Source organism: Callospermophilus lateralis, chromosome 11 (genome assembly GCF_048772815.1).
Source record: "Callospermophilus lateralis isolate mCalLat2 chromosome 11, mCalLat2.hap1, whole genome shotgun sequence".
NCBI lineage: Eukaryota > Metazoa > Chordata > Mammalia > Rodentia > Sciuridae > Callospermophilus > Callospermophilus lateralis.
The window spans coordinates 24,194,203-24,214,101 of record NC_135315.1 but is presented as its reverse complement, the minus strand read 5'-3'; the positions used below and the strand labels follow the sequence as shown (position 1 = coordinate 24,214,101).

General features: G+C 34.8%; 1 protein-coding gene across 1 annotated transcript in view; it reads left to right on the top strand.

The window, feature by feature from the left end:
• Skap1 (src kinase associated phosphoprotein 1) overlaps nt 1-19,899 on the top strand; it is a 286,124-nt gene that overhangs the window by 15,850 nt on the left and 250,375 nt on the right. The window contains exon 2 of the mRNA XM_076870617.1: nt 15,821-15,926. Coding sequence (XP_076726732.1) covers nt 15,821-15,926 — 106 coding nt within the window. The remainder of the gene's footprint in view (nt 1-15,820; nt 15,927-19,899) is intronic.

The following is a 19,899-nucleotide window of genomic DNA, read 5'->3' as shown; positions in this document are numbered from 1 at the left end:
CCTAAAAGGTAAAGTCATAATTAAAATATCAATTTGTCCTTAGTGACATAATTGGAGAGTAGTTAAGTACTATTAATTCCTTTTAAACAAATTTACAGACATTTTACTTATGAGAACTTAGGGTGTTTGTTAATTATATCTCAGTAAAACTGGGTTGAGGGAAGAATTTAGTAGAGAGAAATGTTAAGTTCAAAATAATTATGTGTCTGTGTGTATGTGTATCATCTATAGGAATAGTGTGCCAGTGTGTATATGTATATAAATATATATTCTACACATGCACGTACATTTACACACTATACACACACACATACACATACTTGGGAGGCTGAGGAAGGGGATCTCAAGTTTGAGGTCAGCCTCAGCAACTTACAGAGAACTTGTCTCAAAATTAAAAGTAAAAAGGACTGGGGATATAGCTCAGTGGTAAATTGTCTCTGTGCTCAATCCCCAGCACCAAAACAATACACAACAAAAAAACAACAATGTCAAAAAAGGAAAGAACAATTTAAGTAATTCCAGATTTACAGAAAAAATTTAGCAGATAGTATAGAATCTCCCTATTCCTCCTCTTCAGTTTCCCTTATTATTAACATTTTACCTTAGTAGGGCACTTATGTTATAATTAATGAACCAATACTGACACTAAAATCCAGGGTTGATTCAGTTTTCCTGCTTTGGCTATTGTCCTTTTTCTGCTCCTGGATTCTAGCCAGGATACTTCATTTAATTTAGTCTCTTTGGATTCCTTTTGGCTATGACCACTTCCCAGACTTTCCTTGTTTTTGACGACCTTGACATTTTTGAGGAGTACTGGTCAGGTGTATTGTAGAATGCTTCTCTATTAGAGTTTGTCTAGTGCTTTTCTCATGATTTGACCAGAGTTGTGGGGAGGGAGATCATAGAGAAAATGTGCCATTTTTATCACATCATTCAAGGGTCACTATCAACATGATTTATGACTTGATGTTGACCTTGAACACCTGGCTGAGGTAGTGTCTGTCAGGTTTCTCCACTGTGAAGTTACTCTCCCGTGCCATACCACACTCCTTGGAAGGAAGTCATTGTGTGCAGCCTACATTTAAGGAGTGGAAGTAATGCTTCCCCCACTCGTTTATTTACATAAATTATTTGGAATTCATCTGCACTGGAGATGTGCCTCCTGTCTTCTGTTTGTTAATTTATCCCATTATGTATTTATGTCAGTATGAACTCATGGATACTTATTTTATGCTTCAGGTTATCATCCAATATTTATTTTCTTGCTCAAATTGTTTCAGTTTTGACTATTGGGAGCTCTTTCAGTTGGAAACTGTGCCCCATTTGGCATGTCCCATAAGTGTGTGTACATGTGTGTATTCAGCATTTCTTTTCTTTTTGGATTATAAGATACTCTTGTATATTTCCCACACCTGTCCCTAGGTCAGCAATATCCCAGGGAGAATTTGTTTCTTGCATTGAAGATGAAATCAAGATGGGGTTGAAGAGCATCACTCTGTAGAATAACACATGCTTAGCATCCATGAAACACTGGATTCAATCCTCAACACACACACACACACACACACACACACACACATAAAGAATTCAAGATGTAGGGGCTAGGTGTGCTTCATGGGAAGTCACTTCTTTTAGGCCCTCTCACAAAGAAATATATTTGTGCATAGTAACCCAATCTATATTAACATATCTATAAACCTTTTTATATTTAACTGTCTGTATCTCTACAAAGTTATACATGAGTTCTTGCCAATGTCTTCAACTCAAATTCATTACCACAAGTTCTAGATTCTTCTCCTTGCTCTTCTTTCTGCTTGATCCCTTCCTTTCCACTGCAGTGGTGAGAAATCTGGCACCTGCCATTCACCATTCATTTACTCAATTTCCTTCTATCAGAATAAACATGTATTGTAATGTAGGAATTGTTAAGCCCACACCCATGGCAGACAACATAATTGATTAGAGTTCAGTATTTATGTGCAGTTTTTTTGTGCCTTTAGTTTCATGAACTCTATTCATTTGCAGAGCTGTGTAGCATCTTTCCCCCACCCCTTCAGTGAGGTTATTTCATACATTGTAATACATTTAGGTTATGTTGCTACAGTCTTCATCTACCAACCTGGATTTTTCAAATTTGCAGACATTAAGGACTCATTTTTTGTGTTGCAAAGTTCTGTAGGTTTTGACAACTGCATAATATCATGTGTCCTCCAGTACAATATCATAAACTATAGTTTCATTGCCCTAAAAATCCCTGGTGCTTCACCTGTTCATCCCTCCTTCGTTCTTGTGAACTCTTGCCAGCCACTGATTTTTTAACTGTCTCTCTGTAGTGCTGCCTTGTCCAGGATGTCATGTCATAGGAATTACACAGTGTGTAGCCTTTTCAGATTGACTTTTTGACTTAGACACATGCATTTACATTTCCTCCATGTCTTGTGTGTGTGTGTGTATGTATGTGTGTGTGTGAATAGATCACTTCTTTGGAATACTGAATCATATTCCATTTTGAATGTGTCATAATTTGAGTGTCCAGTCACTTCTTAAGGGACATCTTGGTTGCTTCAGCTTTTAGCACTGATGAATAAAGCTGCTGTAAACATTCATGTACAGGTTCTTGTATGGATACAAATTTTTCTGCTCAATTGTGAAAAATACTTAGGAGCATAACTGCTGGGTCTTATGGTAAAATTACATTTAGATTTGTAAGAAACTGCCAAATTGTCTTCTGAAGTGTCTGTCCCACTTTGTAGTTCCATCAACAATGAATGAGAGGTCTTAAGGCTCTGTATTTTCATCAGCCCTTGGTATTGTCAGTGTTTTTGGAATTAACTATTATAATGGATATGTTATAATATCTCATTATTGTTTTAATTTGCAATTCCCTAATGGCATAATGAACACTCTTTCACCTGCAATACAAATATACAAATTTCATTTATATATCTTATTTTGTGAGGTGTCTGTTGCCCACTTTTTAATTAGGTTGTTTATTTTCTTATTGATTTTAAGCCTTCTTTCTATGTTTTGAATTAAAAACTTGTATCAGGTATGTGTTTTGCATATTTTAATCCCTGTCTCTTCACAAATTTTTTCATAGAGCATAAATTTTCCAATTTAATGAAACTACCTTATTATTATTATTATTATTGTTGTTGTTGTTATTATTATCAGCAGCAGCAGCAGCAGCATCATCATCATGCTTTTTTGTTGTGGCTTCTAAAAACTCATTACCAAACTCAAGGTCATTTGGTTTTCCTCCTGTATTTTTTTTCTAAGGTTTTGTAGTTTTCTGTTTTACACTTAGGTCTTGTACACTTTGAGTTAATTTTTGTAAAAGGTATAAGAGCTGGGTCTAGGTTCTTAACTATTATTATTTGTTGTTGCTGGTATTATTACTATTTATGTATGAACATCCAGTTGTTTCAGAACAAACTGTTGAACGAGAGTAGCCTCTCTCCACTGAATTGCCTTCGCTCCATTGTCAAAGATCACTTGGCTGTGTTTGTGTGGGTCTATTTCTGGGCTCTCTGCTCTGTGTCATTGATGTATGTGTCTGTTCTTAAAACAGTTCCACTCTATCTTGATCTCTGTAGCCTGAGAGTAAGTCTTAAAGTCAAGTAATGTCAGAACTCCAACTTTCTTCTTCCTCTTCCTCCTTTTTCTTCAATAAAAATATGCTGTGTGAATTTTTTTTAACTCTTTAAGGTTTCTTCATGGATATTATTTTAAGTGGCTATGTAGTGTTTTATTATATGAATCTGTAAAAAACCAGTAACCAGTATTAAAAGGGAAAACTTGAGAATATTAGATATCCTAGTTTCATAAATGAAAAATTAAAAGTTCCTGTTAGCATAGAATAAAAATTGAAGGAGGGGTGGGATTGCAAATTATTTTAATTTTCTTTCTTATATCAATTTCTTTGTTTTCCAGATTTTCTACAATGAGTAGCTATCCTTTTTTTTTTTAATTAGAGGGAAGCAAAAACTTATTTGTGTTTGTTTTCTAGAATCTAAGAAATATATTCTCTTCCTTTCCCCCTCTCAATCTCTTTAAATACTCTAACTGTGGCATAGTATTCAAATATGAATGTACCATAATTTAGTTCCCAATAATTATATCGCCATCTCAATATGTGGAGAAAAGCAGTACAGAAAGACATTAGAAGTTCAGACTTGGGGTTCATATCTTGGCTGGAACACTTGCTAGTTGTATAAACTGGGGGAAAAGAAAGTTTTTGTTTCATCTGTCAAGTTTATTAGCAAAAAGATGTCATTAATATTTATTCGTTTTAATTCTGTGAGATTTTTTTCATAATATCTCTTCCTTATTCCTGATATTGGAAATTTGTGGGGTTTTTTCTTTGATAATTCTTGTTAGGAGTTTATCAAATTTATTCCTCTTTAAAAATAACCACTGGCCACATTTGCTCATGCCTGTAATCCCGGCAATTTGGGAAGCTGAGACAGGAGAATCACAAGAATGAGGACAGCCTTAGCAAAATAACGAGGCCCTAAGCAACTTAGTGAGACCCTGTCTCAAAATAAAACATAAAAAGGACAGAGGATGTTGTTCAGTGGTTAAGTGCACCTGAGTTCAACCCTCAGTACCAAAACAAAACAAAAACCAAATATGATGTTTCCTTTATTTGATTTTTGCTCTTATTACTTTATTTTTCTTACTTGAAACTTAATTTGTTCTTCTTTTTGTAGTTTCTTAAATTGCAAACTTAGACTGTCAGGCTTTAAACGTTTCTTATCTAAATATTTTAAGCTTTACATTTCCCTCAAGCATGGATTTGGTTGCAACCTATGAATTTTGATGTATTCTATAAAAACTCATTTTGAAATATTCTTCAGGTTCAGAGAAAAATATTTCTTCCTTGATGTACATTATTTCAAATTGTTAAGGCCTTTTATATATCTTACTGTTATTTGATTAAAAAAATATAGTGTATTCTATGATTTTTTTTTACATTTATTAAGACTTAATATGGCTGGGGATGTAGCTTAGTGGTAGAGCATTTTGCTAGCATGAGCAAAGAAATTGAATAGGTTCAATACCCGGCATTGCAAAAAAAACCAAACCAAAACAAAACAAAACCAACCAACCAAACAAACAAACAAAACCCCCAGACTTTTGATATGGCTTAGAATATGGTATCTCTGGTTCAATGGTCTGCATGCAGTTGGGTATGTCCTATGCAAGTTGATTAGATTTTTTTAAAAAAAAGTTGATAGCATTTTGGGGTCCTTACTTGAAATTTAATTTGTCCTTCTTTTTCTTATTCAATGAGAGTAAAATCATTGAATTTTATTCTCAGAGATTATGATAAGAAAGTTCCCAACTAATGGTTGTGTATATGTCTTTGTCTCTTTCTGGAGTTTGCTTCAAGTATTTTGAAGCTCAGAACCTCTTTACATCTCTGGTAATACTCCTCCTCCCACTTTTTTTTTTTTTTTTTTTTTTTTTTTTGGTACCAAGGATGGAACCCAGGGACTCTTTACCACTGAGTTGTATTTTCAGTCCTTTTTTAAAAATTAATTTTGAGAAAGGATCTTGCTAAATTGCTGAGGCTGGCCTTGAATTTCAAATCCTCCTGTTGCTGGGATTAGGTATGTACCACTGTGCTCAGCAATACTTCCTTTCTTCTTCTTCTTTTTCTTCTATTTTGGTATTGGGATTGAACTCAGGCATGTTTAACCATTGAACCACATCCCCAGACCCGTTTTTATATTTATTTGAGACAGGGTCTCACTGAGTTGCTTAGGGCCTCTTTAATCTGCTGAGGCTGGCTTTGAACTTTCGATCTCTTGCCTCAACCTCCCACGCTGCTGGGATTACAGGCATGCATGACATTGTGCGTACCCTTTCTTGAAGTCTACTTTGTTTGACATTAATATAGCCATTCAATGTTCCTTGTTCTTACTGTTGCGTACTATATTGTCTTCCATTCTTTTACTTTTAGCCTTTGCCTTTATATTTAAAGTATGTCTCTTATAGACAGCATATGATTGAGTCTTGAGTTTTTATTCAGACATTCTCTGCTATTAATTGGACTATGTAGTTTATTTACATCTCTATTGTTATGGATGGATTTAGGGTCTACTATTTTACTGTTTGTTCTCCTGTTGTCATATCTTTTTTGCCTTTTGTATTCCATTTTAATATTGTTTTTTAAAATCATACCTCTTTATTTTGTTTATTTACTTTTATGTGGTGCTGAGGATCAAACCCATGCCTCACACGTGGGAGGCAAGCGCTTTACCACTGAGCCACATCTCAGCCACCTGTCTATTGTCTTTTGAAGAAGTTAAGAGCAATAATGTTTACAGAGTGACCCATGTACTTGGCATGCTTGTCCTTCTGTAGACGTTTCCTTCCACTGTCAGTTCCTTCAGCTAGGTGGCTTCTTTTAGTGAAGGTTTCCAGGCCCCCGCTCCCAAAACAACAACAAAAAACCCACCAAAACAAACAAAAAACTACCCAACAACAACAAAACAAAAGCATTTTTTAAACTGAAAAATGTCTTTATTATGTCCATATTTTGATGACTGTTGTCATTGGATATAGACTTTGGAGTTGACAAGTGTGGGTTTTGTTTTTTTTTCTCTTTCCTTTCAATATTTTCAATGTCATTCCAATGTCTTTTGGCCTTTGATTTTTTTGGGGGTGGTACTGGGGATTGAACTCAGGGGCACTCGACCACTGAGCCATATCCCCAGCCCTATTTTATATTTTATTTAGAGACAGGGTTTCACTGAGTTGCTTAGCACCTGCTTTTGCTGAGGCTGGCTTTGAACTTGAGATCTTCCTGCCTCAGACTCTGAGCTGCTGGGACTACAGGTGTGCGCCATGGTGCCCAACTGCCTTCAATATTTTTGATGAAAACTCAAATCTCATTCTTGTCATTGTTCCCCTGTATGTAATGGGTTTTTTCCTCTGGCTGCTTTGATTTTTTTTTCTCTTTATCTTTGACTTTCAGTATTTTGACTGTAATATGCCTTCGTTAGTTTTCTTTACATTTTTCTATTTGAATTTCACTGTGATGTATAGATACATATATTGTTGGTGCTGGGATTGAACCCAGGGTGTCAACCTACGCCTAAAAATTTATGTACTTTTCAGTAACTGCTTCATTGAGATTTTCAGATTTATTTGAATGACATTTTATTTTGTTCACATTGTACTTTCCATTTGAAAATAGCCTTTTAAAAGGGTAAAATAATACCCACCCTCACAAAACTTAAATTGTACATAAAAGAACAGAGAAGAAAAAATTTTAGAAAAACTTGAGATCATCTTTATAAAATATTTCATTCTTATTAAAAATTCTATTTGTTGCCGTTCCCCTTTATTTTACCTACTTTTTGAATACTTGTGCTTTTTCTCCTTTTTGTTCTTGATTACATCTGCTAATGGTCTATTAATTTGTTGGATTTCCCCACAACCGCTGAAAAATTCCTGCTCTTAATTCTTGGTTAGCTTTTAGACATTTTTTCCTCTATTTTTAAGGTTAGTGGCTTTTAAATGAAACCCTTTTAAAAAAATAAAATCATATGAAATGCCCATATTGAAAATAGATAAAAGCGGAGCCCTTGTGATTAAAGCAAAGAGGAGTGAGGGGCAGCCGGGGAGTTTCCAGCCCTCCTCCCTTGCCCACCCTCAGCTTCCTTATCAGAGGCTTATGACTCCAGAGAGCGCCGTTAGAAAACTGCTGTTCTGAGTCATTAATTTCTGCTTTTATCTTTATTGTTTCCTTCCTCCTATTTTCTATAGGCTTATTTTATTGCTCTTTTCTGATTTCTTGAGTTTGGTGCTAAATGCAGTTATTTTCATTCTTTCTTATTTAATGCTGAAAGTATTTAAGCCTATGAATTGATCACTGTACAATGCTGGTTATATCTTATAATTTTTATACAGGCTATTTTTTCCTTCCATGGTAATTATAATTTTTTAGTTTTTCTTTGACTTAAATATATATGTACGAGTTGATGTTGTCTATGTCTAAAATATGGAGGGATTTGTCTATTCCTTAATAAGTAAGTTCTGGTTTTATTTCATTATGGTCATAAAATAAAATTTTACTAATTTTTGAGTAAGGAACTTCTTAAAAGAAATTATTAAGGTTTCTTTTTTGTGATCCTGTGTTTCATTAATCTTATACATTTTCCATGGCAGTTTCTAAAGTCTGTATTTTGATTTTAGGTTACAAAGTCTGGTTTACCACTACTGTCTTCATTATATTTATTTGAATACTGTGTATCTGCTCTGTCGAATGTAGTAGCTGCTCTCTACGTGGGACTACAAGCTTGAAATGCGATTAGTCTGAACTGAGATGTGATGTAAGAGTAAAATGTACAATGACTTTTGAAAATTTAATACAAAAAATCAAACTATCCCAATAACTTATAAACTGATTGTATATTAAAATGACCATATTTGGAAATATGGGATTAAATAAATAAATAAATACCATTAAAATTGATTTACTCTCTTTTTAGGTATTTAAAAAATTTTAATTTTTAATGAAAATTTACATATATAGCTTGCATTGTTTCTACCGGATAGACCCTATCATTACATTATCTATTTTTGTCTACTTGACTTGTCCAGGATTAATGGTGGCATTTGAATAGTTTTTCCAGTAATTTTCCTACACACACACACACACACATATATATATATTTCACAATTTTCACTGTACCTATTTTGGTACTATGCTATTTAGCACATAGGATTAAAAGGTTATTTTTGTTGTACATTATACTTGGTATTAAAAAATGACTCTTCTAGTTTAAATTGCTCCTTGAATTCTACTTTGATATGAATTATTTCCATTTTTGCTTTTAAAAGAATTTGCCTGTGATGTTTTTACAAACCTATCTTCTTTTAATTTCAGTTTCATTTTGTAAGTATCTTTTAAATAGTAATTAAACTCACTTTATTTTTAAAAATAGTATGAAAATCTTTGTTATAGAAATATAGAAGACACTTGGGTATCGAAGTTGAACTTTTTACAAAATCATCACCATTGTTGAACTTTTTACAAAATCATCATCTCTCCTTTTCTTTTTTCTTGATACTAGGGATTGAACCCAGGGTGCTCTACCACTGAGCTACATCCCCAGCCCTTTTTATTTTTTATTTATTTTTATTTTTTTTGAAGAGAGAGAGAGAGTTTCAATATTTATTTTTTTTTAGTTTTCGGCAGACACATCACCTTTGTTTGTATGTGGTGCTGAGGATCCAACCAGGGCCACAGGCATGCCAGGCCAGCGCGCTACCGCTTGAGCCACATCCCCAGCCCCCTTTTTATTTTTTATTATGAAACAGGGTTCCCCTGAGTTGCTGAGGTTGGCCTTGAATTTGTAATCCTCCTGCATAGGCCTCCTAAGGCAAAATTGCTGGTATTACAGGTGTGTGCCACCACACCTGGCATTCATCACCACCTTTTTCTGTCTGTGGGTCAGAATGTCCTGAGAAACATCTTCTCCAGGAAATAATGTAGGTGGTAGACATTCAGAGCCTCGACTATTGAAAAATATTTTTCTGGTCTCCTATATAACCAACATCCTGTTTTCCTTTAAAACTTTGTAAAAATTTCATCTAATGATGCTTACTTTGTGTTGAGGAACTTTTGATTTTGTTGTTCTTTTGTGAGTGACTTATTCTTTTTTGTCTGGCTACTTGACAGATGTTTTCATTTTCCTTAAATTTTGAAAATTCAGAAGGATAGATGCAGTATTATATGTATGTATGTATTTATATTTTTGTTTATTTAGGTTTTTTTTAATGTGGTGCTGGAGATCAAACCCAGTGACTCACGTGTGCTAGGCAAGTGCTCTACCACTGAGCCACAACCCCAGCCCTGTGTTTATATTTTTAACAGCTTCATTGAGACGTAATTCACACATCATACAACTCACTTGTGTAAAGTGTACAATTCAATAGCTTTTAGTTTTTTTCAGAGTTGCGTAACCATTACCAACAATAAATTTTATAACATTTATACCCCCTCAAAAAAACCCCTAAACCTCTTAACTTTTATACCCCCAATACCTCTTCCCAATTCTCATAGTCTTAGGCAACCATCTAGTAATCTAATATATTAAACTACTTTGCTATTTTTTCTTTCTTTTTATTGTTTTTAGCTTGTCTCATGCAAGCTAAGCGTGTGCTATATCACTGAAAACATCCCAGTTCCTACTAGTCTTCTGTTTCTCTATATCTGCCTATTCTGTATATTTCAAGTAAATGGAATCATACAATATGTGGTCTTTGGTGACTAGCTTCTTTCACTAAGCCTAATGATTTCACAGACTCATCCATGTTGAAACATGTATCAGTATTTCATTCCTTTTTTAAAAAATATTTTTAGTTGTAGATGAACATGATACTTATATTTTTATTTATTTTTATGTGGTGCTGAGGATCAAACCCGGTGCCTCACATGTGCCAGGCAAGTGCTTTACCACTGAGCTACAACCCCAGCCCTTCATTTCTTTTTGTAAATTTTTTATTTGTTCTAATTAGTTATACATGACAGTTGAATGTGCTTTGATACATCATACATAAATGGAGTATAGTTTCTCATTCTTCTGGTTATACATGATGTAGAATCACGACTGTCACGCACTCACATATGCACATAGGGTAATAATGTCTGATTCATTCTACTATTCTTCCTACCCCATTCCCCTCTCCTCCCTTCACTCCCCTCCATCTAATCCAAAGTAACTTTAGTCTTCCCTAGCCACCCCGCTTATTGTGAATTAGCCTCCATGTATCAGAAAGAACATTCAGCCTTTGTTTTTTTGGGATTAGCTTATTTCACTTAACATGATATTCTCTATCTCTATCCATTCACTGGCAAATGCCATAATTTCATCCTTCTTTAAGACTGAGTAATATTCTTTATCCATTTATCTATTGAAGGACACTTAGGTTGGTTTTATATATTGTGAGTTGTTGTGGCTGCATCACTGTAGTATGCTGATTTTAAGTTCTGAACATTCTATCATATGGATGTACCACATTTATCCAATTGATTGACATTTGTTTCCACTTTTTTTATTTACTATTATGAATGTTGCTGCTAATGTGTATTTGTGTACAAGTTTTTGTTTGAACACCTGTTATCATTTCTTTTGGGTATATATCTAGTAGTATATTTGTTGATTCATATGATTACTTTCTGTTTAGCCTTTTGAGATAGCTAAACATTCCCACCAGCAATGTATGAGAGTTCTAATTCCTCTATAACCTCAACAATGCTTATTATTGTCTGTCTTTTGGACTGCAGTCATCCTAGTGGGTGTGAAATTGTATATTATTGTGTTTTGATTTGCATTTTCTTAAGGGCTGGTGAAGTTGAGCATATTTTCATGTGATTGTTGGCTTATTTGTGTATCTTCTTTGGAGAAATACCTGGTCAGTTCCTTTAATTATGTTTAAATTGAGTTATTGCCTTATTGTTATTGAACAGTAAGAGTTCTTTATATATCTACTTAGAAATCTCTTCTCAGCTGTATTATTTTCAAAATCTTCTATTCCCTAGGTAGTTGTTTCACTTTCTTAATAGCCTCCTTTGAAGCACAATAGATTTTAATTTATTTTAATTTTGATGATGTCCACTTTTTTCTTTTGTTGTATGTTCTTTTTGGGAGGGAGAGGTACTGGGAATTGAAAGGGACACTCAACTACTGAGCCACACCCCCAGCCCTATTTTGTATTTTTTATGTAAAGACAGGGTCTTACAGAGTTGCTTAGCAACTGGCTTTTGCTGAGGCTGGCTTTGAACTTGGGATCATCCCATCTCAGCCTCCTAAACTGCTGCGATTACAGGCATGTGCCAATGTACCCAACTTTTTTATTATATGTTCTTTAGGTATATCTAAGAAACTATTGCTTTGCCCAAGATGTATATCTTTTTTTCCCTGATAATTTTGTAGTTTGAGCTCTTACATTTGAATCTTTGACTCAGGTTGAGTTAATTTTTTTTTTTTTTTTTAGAGTTTTGCTCTGTTGCTTAGGCTGATCTTGAACTCCTGGGCTCAAATAATCCTCTTACCTCAAACTTCTGAGTCTGGGACTATAGGCATGCACCACTATGACTAGCTTAGTTAATTTTTGTATAATGTAAGAGTTAGAGATCCAACTTTGTTCCTTTTGCATGTGAATATTCATTTGTCCCAGAACAATTTATTGAAAAAACTATTCTTTCTCCATTGAATTGTCTTAGCATTCTGGCCTATAATTGAACATAATTTAATGGTTTATTTCTGAATTCTCCATTTTTTCTTTTATCTGTACATCTATACTTATGTTAGTAACATATTGCATTGAGTGATATAGTTTTATGGCAAATTTAAAAATCAAAAAGTACGAGTTCTTTAAATCTGTTTTTCTGTCTCAAAATTGTTTTGGCTAGCTGGGCATGGTGGCACATGCTTATAATCCCAGTATCTGGGAGGCTGGGGCAGGAGGCTTGCAAGTTTGCAGCCTGCCTCAGCAACTTAGTGAGGCTCTAAGCAACTTGGAGTGATCCTGTCTCAAAATAAAAAATAATAATTATAATAAAAATATCTGGGCAGTCCCCAAAAGTCAAATGTTAAATGTTTTTTTCTGATAATGCAGAAGCTAATCCAAAATTGGGAGGAGGTGTAAAAAATAGATCAGTGGAGTGGATAAATGGGGAGGGAAGAGGAATGGGATAAGGAAAGAAGAGTGGAATGACTCTGACCTATTTTCCTATGTACATATATGAGTAAACCACAGTGAATCTCAGCATCATGTATATCCACAAGACATTAATTTTTAAAAAAAATATATAAGTAAATAGCAGAAAGATCAGTAGATTAGAAGGAAGGGAATGCTGGGGGAGGAAACGAGAAGTACTGGGGACTGAATTATAACAAATTATATTCCATACTTTTATAATTTTGTCAAAATGAATCCTAATGTTACGTATAACTAAAAAGAACTGATAAGAGCTGGGGTTGTGGCTCAGTGGCAAAGCGCTTACCTAGCATGTGGGAGGCTCTGGGTTTGATCCTCAGCACCACATAAAAATTAACAAATAAGGGCTGGGGTTGTGGCTCAGCAGTAGAGCACTCACCTAGCACGTGCAAGGCCCTGGGTTCAATTCTCAGCACCACATAAAAATAAGTAAACAAAATAAAGGTATTGTTGGGGCTGGGGATGTGGCTCAAGTGGTATCGCGCTTGCCTGGCATGCGTGTGGCCCAGGTTCAATCCTCAGCACCACATACAAACAAAGATGTTGTGTCTGCCGAAAACTAAAAAATAAATATTAAAAAAAATTAAAAAAAATAAAGGTATTGTGTCCAACTACAACTAAAAAATAAATATTTTTTTCTTAAAAATTAACAAATAAAATAAAGACATTCTGTCCATTTACAAATACAAAAAATAAATAAATAAAAATAAAATAACTGATAAAAAGAAAAAAAGAAAGGGCTGGGGATGTGGCTCAAGCGGTAGCGCGCTCGCCTGGCATACGTGCGGCCTGGGTTCGATCCTCAGCACCACATACAGACAAAGATGTTGTGTCCGCCAAATACTAAAAAATTAAAAAATATATTAAAAAAAAAAGAAAAAAAGAAGAAGAAAGGCCTGGGATGTGGCTCTGAGGTTAAGCACCTCTGTGTTTAATCCCTGGTACTAAAAAATTGTTTTGGCTACTTTGAGTCCCTTGAATTTCCAGAGCAATTTTAGGATCAGCTTTCAAATTTCTTCAGAAAAGCCAAATGGGATTTTGATAGGGACTGCATTGAATATTTAGAGCAATTTGAGGATAATTGCCATCTTAATCATATTAAATCTTCCAATTCATGAACAGGGGCTGTCTTTCCATCCTGTCTTCTTTAATTTTTTAACAATGTTGTGTAGTTGTCAGAGTGTGGGTTTTAAGCTTCTTTTGAAAAATTTATTCTTAAGTATTTGATTATTTTTAATAAAATCTTAAATGGAATTCTCTTAATTTTTTTTTTTTTTTTTTTGGTTTGTCTATTGCTACTGTGTACAAATACAACTGATTTTTATATGTTGATCTTGGCCTTACAAACTTGCTGAACTCTTTCATTAGTTCTCGCAGATTTTCAGTGGATTCCTTAGGGTTTTCTATATACCAGAACATGTTACCTGCGAATAGAGATAGTTTTACATCTTTTTTTCCAATCTGGAAATCTTAAATTTCATTTTCTTGTCTAATTGCTCTGATTAACATCACTGGTACAATGTTGAGTATAAGTGGTGAGAGAAGAATCCTTGTCTTGTTCCTGATCTTAGGAACAGGAGGAGAGCAGTCAGTGTTTCACCATTAAGTACAATGTTAGCTATAGGCTTTTGTTTGTTTTTGGTTTTGGTGCTGGGGATTGAACACAGGGCTTTGCATGCTAATCCTACACTCTACCACGGAACTGTACCCTATCCCCTAGTTGTGGGGTTTTTGTACATATCCTATATCAGACTAAGGAAGCTTCCTTCTCTTCCTGGTTTTTCAAGTGTTTTTATCATGAAGGCTGTTGAATTTTGTCAAATGTTTTTTTCTGTGTCTGTTGAGATGATCGTGTGGTTTTTGTCCTGTTAATAGGATATATTGCATTAGATGAATCTTGACTGTAATTTGTTTTTACCTTTTAATTCGACTTCCCATTCCTTGTTCTTTAGCAATCAGAGGACCCTGGAGGAATGCACTAAGTGACCTCTGCAATGGATGCAATACAGGGCTTAGATGTTGATGTTGGTTCTGTGTAAAAATTTCAATTTCAGGACTTTGTACCTCATCAAAAGTCCTAGCGATGCTTATTTAGGATTTTTTTTTTTTTTTTGGTTTGGTATTATTTAATGGTATAAATGTAAAACAAATTTTTGGGTGTTCTTATGTAACTCAACCTTATAAGTTCATGACACTATTTTGACAGTATATATGGTACAGTTTCGTATCATAGGCACACATTTTGGAGACCCAAATTTAACTCTATTATTTATATTCTTTTTAGAAATGATGAACATTGTGTGCAGGATGAAGTGTTTAGCTGCTATTTCTGGCAATTGCAATTATTATCAATGTATTTTGCCTTTGAAAATGTGTATGTCCCCCACTTTCTTCCTTCAACATACCATGATTTGTTTCACAGTATGTATTTTCATCATGTCCCTATTTTATAATGTATGTTCACATTAATTGCAGTTTCTTTCTCTTGAACACATTTTTCTTTTCCATGTGGGTTCCTTCCCTCAGTTGCACTGTCATTTTCATTGATGATGCATCTGTTAATTAATATTTCTTCTTTGAATGCCTGCCCTTTTGTTCTTGATTTTGCAGTTCAGCTCTATTTTTTTTTTTTTAATTTTAGCTCTAATTGTGATATTTCTTTTCTGGCTTCTATTGCTCTGTGACCTTCTGTGACTTATTTGTAATATTTATATTTTTATGAAATTGACAACCCATCCTCTGCCATCAGTGACAATTAACACATAAATGTATCTTTAAAATGGTTTAGAAAAAGTAGCTATTTTTGTGGTTAGTATATGCATCACCTTTCTAAGGCCTTGGATTCCTAGAACATGTCACTTATAGGCAAACATAAAATTTTAGTTAGTCTTTATATGGCAAAATATACATAATATAAAATTCACCATACACAACTATTGCTAAGTGTGTAGTTCTGTGGTATTAAGTACATTCACATTGTTCTGCAACTATGAAATTTTTAAAGTGAAAAAATTCATTTCTTTTGATTTCCCCCTTATTACCTCTTTTTTTCTGTTGACTGCCTTTCCTTTTCTTTTAGATGCTGAAGATTTCCTGGCAGAAGGCTTGAGAAATGAGAACCTCAGTGCTGGTGCAAGGGAGTGCAGAGACCATATTCTACGGGGCTTTCAGCAAATCAAAGCTAGGTTTGTAAAAATCAGTTCCATTATGCTTCCTTGAAAGCTTTGAAACAATTTATTACTAGTAAACTCTAACAGTGTGTAAATTAACAAAGTGAAATACACTGGTGATAGTCCTTTATCTGGCAGAAGCTTAATATTTACTTAAATTGAATTTGAGACAGACAAACTTTACCAAATAAAAAAATTTAAATAATTATATATTTAAGATGATTACTCTGCTTTTAGCTTTGGAATTTTACGTTGGCTTTTATTGAACACTCTATGCTTAACAGGAAAGAAACACAGGGAAAGCTAAGCATTTATGCTGGTCCAAATTACTAAAGGGAAGGTGTTAGGCAACGTGGGGTAATTTTCAGTGTATTTTTGTTACCGATTTTACTTTGACATCTTCTTCTCTAATGAAAACTTAAGGCAGATTTGTCCAGTTGATTCTTTGACCATGTTGGAATGTTTCCGTTCCAGACTGGGTTGAAATATCATACTTATTAAGTTTTTAAAATAAGAGGTCTTGATCTAATTTGTGCACCTTAGAATGTGAGCCCCTGAAGGTGTATGCACTTACTAGAGGGGAAATAAAAATTTTCTTTTACAAAATATTTTCCAACCACCTTTTGCTTGAACTGTGGCCACTGAACAAGAGTTGGGGATGAGTGTTACTTTGGCTTTTTCCTACCCGAGATGGTATGATTCAGAATGTTCAAACTGGGAACTCTTTGAGAGCATCTGCAGGGTTATGGCTGGGATTTAATTTGCGCGGCCACCCATTCTTAGTTTCTACTTTTAAAACCTCATTGCAACTCCTTAGAAACAGGGAATTTTATCCTTTGGAAGGGCACAGCCAGAGTCTATTCCCTCCAGGAATGTGAGAGAACCTCACGAGATGCCCTGCTGGATCTTAATCGATCTTTCCTGCTGGCTAATTAAGCATCACTTTTACTCAGCAACTGGGGACTGTGTAATTATCAGCCTGGGTTGCCCTGAATAATTGAAACAAACAGAATGCAGAAGATGGGAGTTTTTTTGCAAAAGTGGGAAATGTCTATAATTTCTTGGTAGACTGAAAGGGCGTTGAAAACAAACTTCTGTACAATGTTACTTCACTAGTAGACAGTTTAGGCTTAGTTAGTAACCCACATGTAGGCTTAGTTAGTAACCCACAGAATTTTTTATTTTCACAAATTTGTGTTTGTATTATATAGGATTACTGTAAGTATAGTATGAGGAGTAAAAGAGTTATTTTAAATTGTATTACAGGGAAGGGGATTTATACTAGTAGAACCCCCCATATCCACCTAAATATATTTAAGGATAAGGGATGTAAAAACAATTTTGCTGCAGCTATAAGGAGAAATGAACAATGAGGAGGAATTCTTCTTTCCCATATTGGGAAAAGTCTAAATTTTAACCTTAACTGTGTAATAAAAGGCAAATTTGTTATCATTCATTACTGTTGGTTGCATATTACTCCTTGATGTGTGTGTGCTGCACTGGTGGTTGAACATGGGGCCTTATGCACGCTAGGCAAGTTCTCTACCACGGAGCTGTGATCCCAGCTCTGTATATTACTTCTTATCCTCTTTTGAAATGCATACACACATGTGCATATGCACAGACACATAGAAACCTTATTTCTCATGGAGTAGAGAAGCTTCCTTGTGCTTAAACAGTGTCCGGCGTGGTTTGTGGGGTAGACACTCAGGAAATAATCAGCAGGAGCTTTAGGAAACATCTGCATTGTTGATGAGAGCTTTCTGTTCATTGATTTGTTGCAAGAAAGATGACACTTTATTTAGAATTTCATAATTATCAGATCATTGAGGAAATGAGGAGTCAGAAATTAAACTGTGCAAGAAAATGGAAAGAGGCGGCTTTCCTTTGGCAAGCTATTTGAAATAGCCTTACCTCTACCCCTTCGTTATTATCATCATTAGTGTAACCCTTGCTTAACCAAATCCTCTTCTTTATTTATGGCTGGTTAACATGATGCACTTTCACGCATTAATTCCAGTTGTTTTGAAAATAATGAAATCTTGCAAAATATTGGTCATATTATTTTATGTGGCAATTATATATATCTCCCCAAAAGCTGGGTGTGAGAGAAATTTGGAAGCCATCAAATTTGAGAACTAATTATCTATGATAAATGGTGAGTAACATGGAAAAAAATTTCAAAGTCATTTAAAAAGTTTCATTTTTAATCATATTAAAACAACAGTATGTTAGGGAGTTGGTAAATTTTGAGGGTAAGAAGCTATCTAAAACTATAATTTGTTACTCCAGTGTTTATTTGGAAGGTTGGTAGAAAATTCCTAGCACAATAATCTTGGAAAGCTACTAGATAAATATAAATACTGCATATATTTACAACTTTGTTTTCTTTCTTCAGTCCTTTAATTCTTTCTTCAACACTGTATTGCTGGGGAGTGGAAAATGGTGAAGAGAAGTAACAATAGCACTGCCTCTGATTCTTAGTAAATTTGGGGGCTTGGCCCTATTTTTTATGGCTGGCTCAGAATTCAGTGGTGTTTGCCATGGTTGTGGACCAGCTGTAAATTGAAGTGTCTGATGTCATCGCTGCTATTATAATATGCCATTTGCCACCTTTCTGTTGTCTAGGGTGACTGACAGGAGGAAATAATGATTGTGTCAAGAGTCACAGGTGTTCTCCAAATTCTCATTTGTTTTTTCAGTACAAGTAGCTTACCCATTCTCTTTCTTCCTAGGCTTAATGACAAAAAATAAAATAATATGGAATCTGTGTCTAGAGCTACATCCTCCCTCCCCCACCCCTAATTTGAAAGTATTTCCAAGGAAGGATAATGTTTTCAATATAAGACAAAACAAAAATAAATGGCAATTTCTGTGATTCCAAGAAAGTGAAACCCCGTTGTGGTATTTGATGTCCTGAGCTGTGATTTTCGTTGCTAGTCTTCAAGTTGTTTTCTCACTTAAACCTTCTCCCTAAACAAAACAAAACAAAACAAAAAAATTAACAGGGATGGAGTTGTGGCTCAGTGGTAGAGCACTTGCCTGGCATGTGTGAGGCCCTGGGTTTAATCCTCAGCACCACATATAAATAAATAAATAAAATGAAAGATCCATTTACAACTAAAAAATATTAAAAAACAAAAACAAACAAAAAAACTAACAACTTTCACATTCCGAGTCCAGGTTTTCATTGAGCTCTTTAGAAAATGCTTGGGATGAAAGCAGACAAAGACACCTCCTGCTTTATGATGGTGGTCACTGCAGGATCAGCTCCAGATGTGAGACACCTGGCACAGAGCAGGCATGATCTATACCCAGAAACCTGACGACGTTCTCACTCGCTTGGAGAAACAGTAGAGTGATTCTTAAATGTTTGATCTAGTGGAGGCTGCCTGACAGCAATAATGCATTGAGAGTGGGGGAAGGGATGAAGAATATAGAATATTTTTATTATGTAGGTAGGGATAAATTCTCTCTTGATGGCCCTTTTTGGCACAACGAGTCATTTATACTCCCTGTTGGAAGTCAAGGCCTGAGCCAATGGAAACAAACTTGGTGTATGTTTCCTTCTGTGAAACTTAATAATGCTAAGGAGTTCCAAAAAGAGACAAGTAGATTTATAGGATACTGAAATGGAAAAAAAAGAAAATAAAGAAATAACTTCGTGTAGCAGGGATTATGGCACAAACCCCAGGATATTTAAAGTACAAGCAGAAAGAATATCTTGAACGTGTCTCGTCGTGGGTGACTTGGCTGTTGCTCTGCATGAAACACGATATGCTAGTTCAAATCTCATGAAAAGAATCCTGACTTTGGGGATTTTAGTGTTCTTTTCTGCTTAACATGGAGTTAGTTTTTTAAATTAGATTTAACCTTAATAATGGACATATAAACTCTGATATCTTCGCATTACAGAAAGACAAGAAGTTAGTCTGGTAAAACTTGGGAGGAAGAGTTTTAAAGTAGCATACTGTAAATCTCATATTGT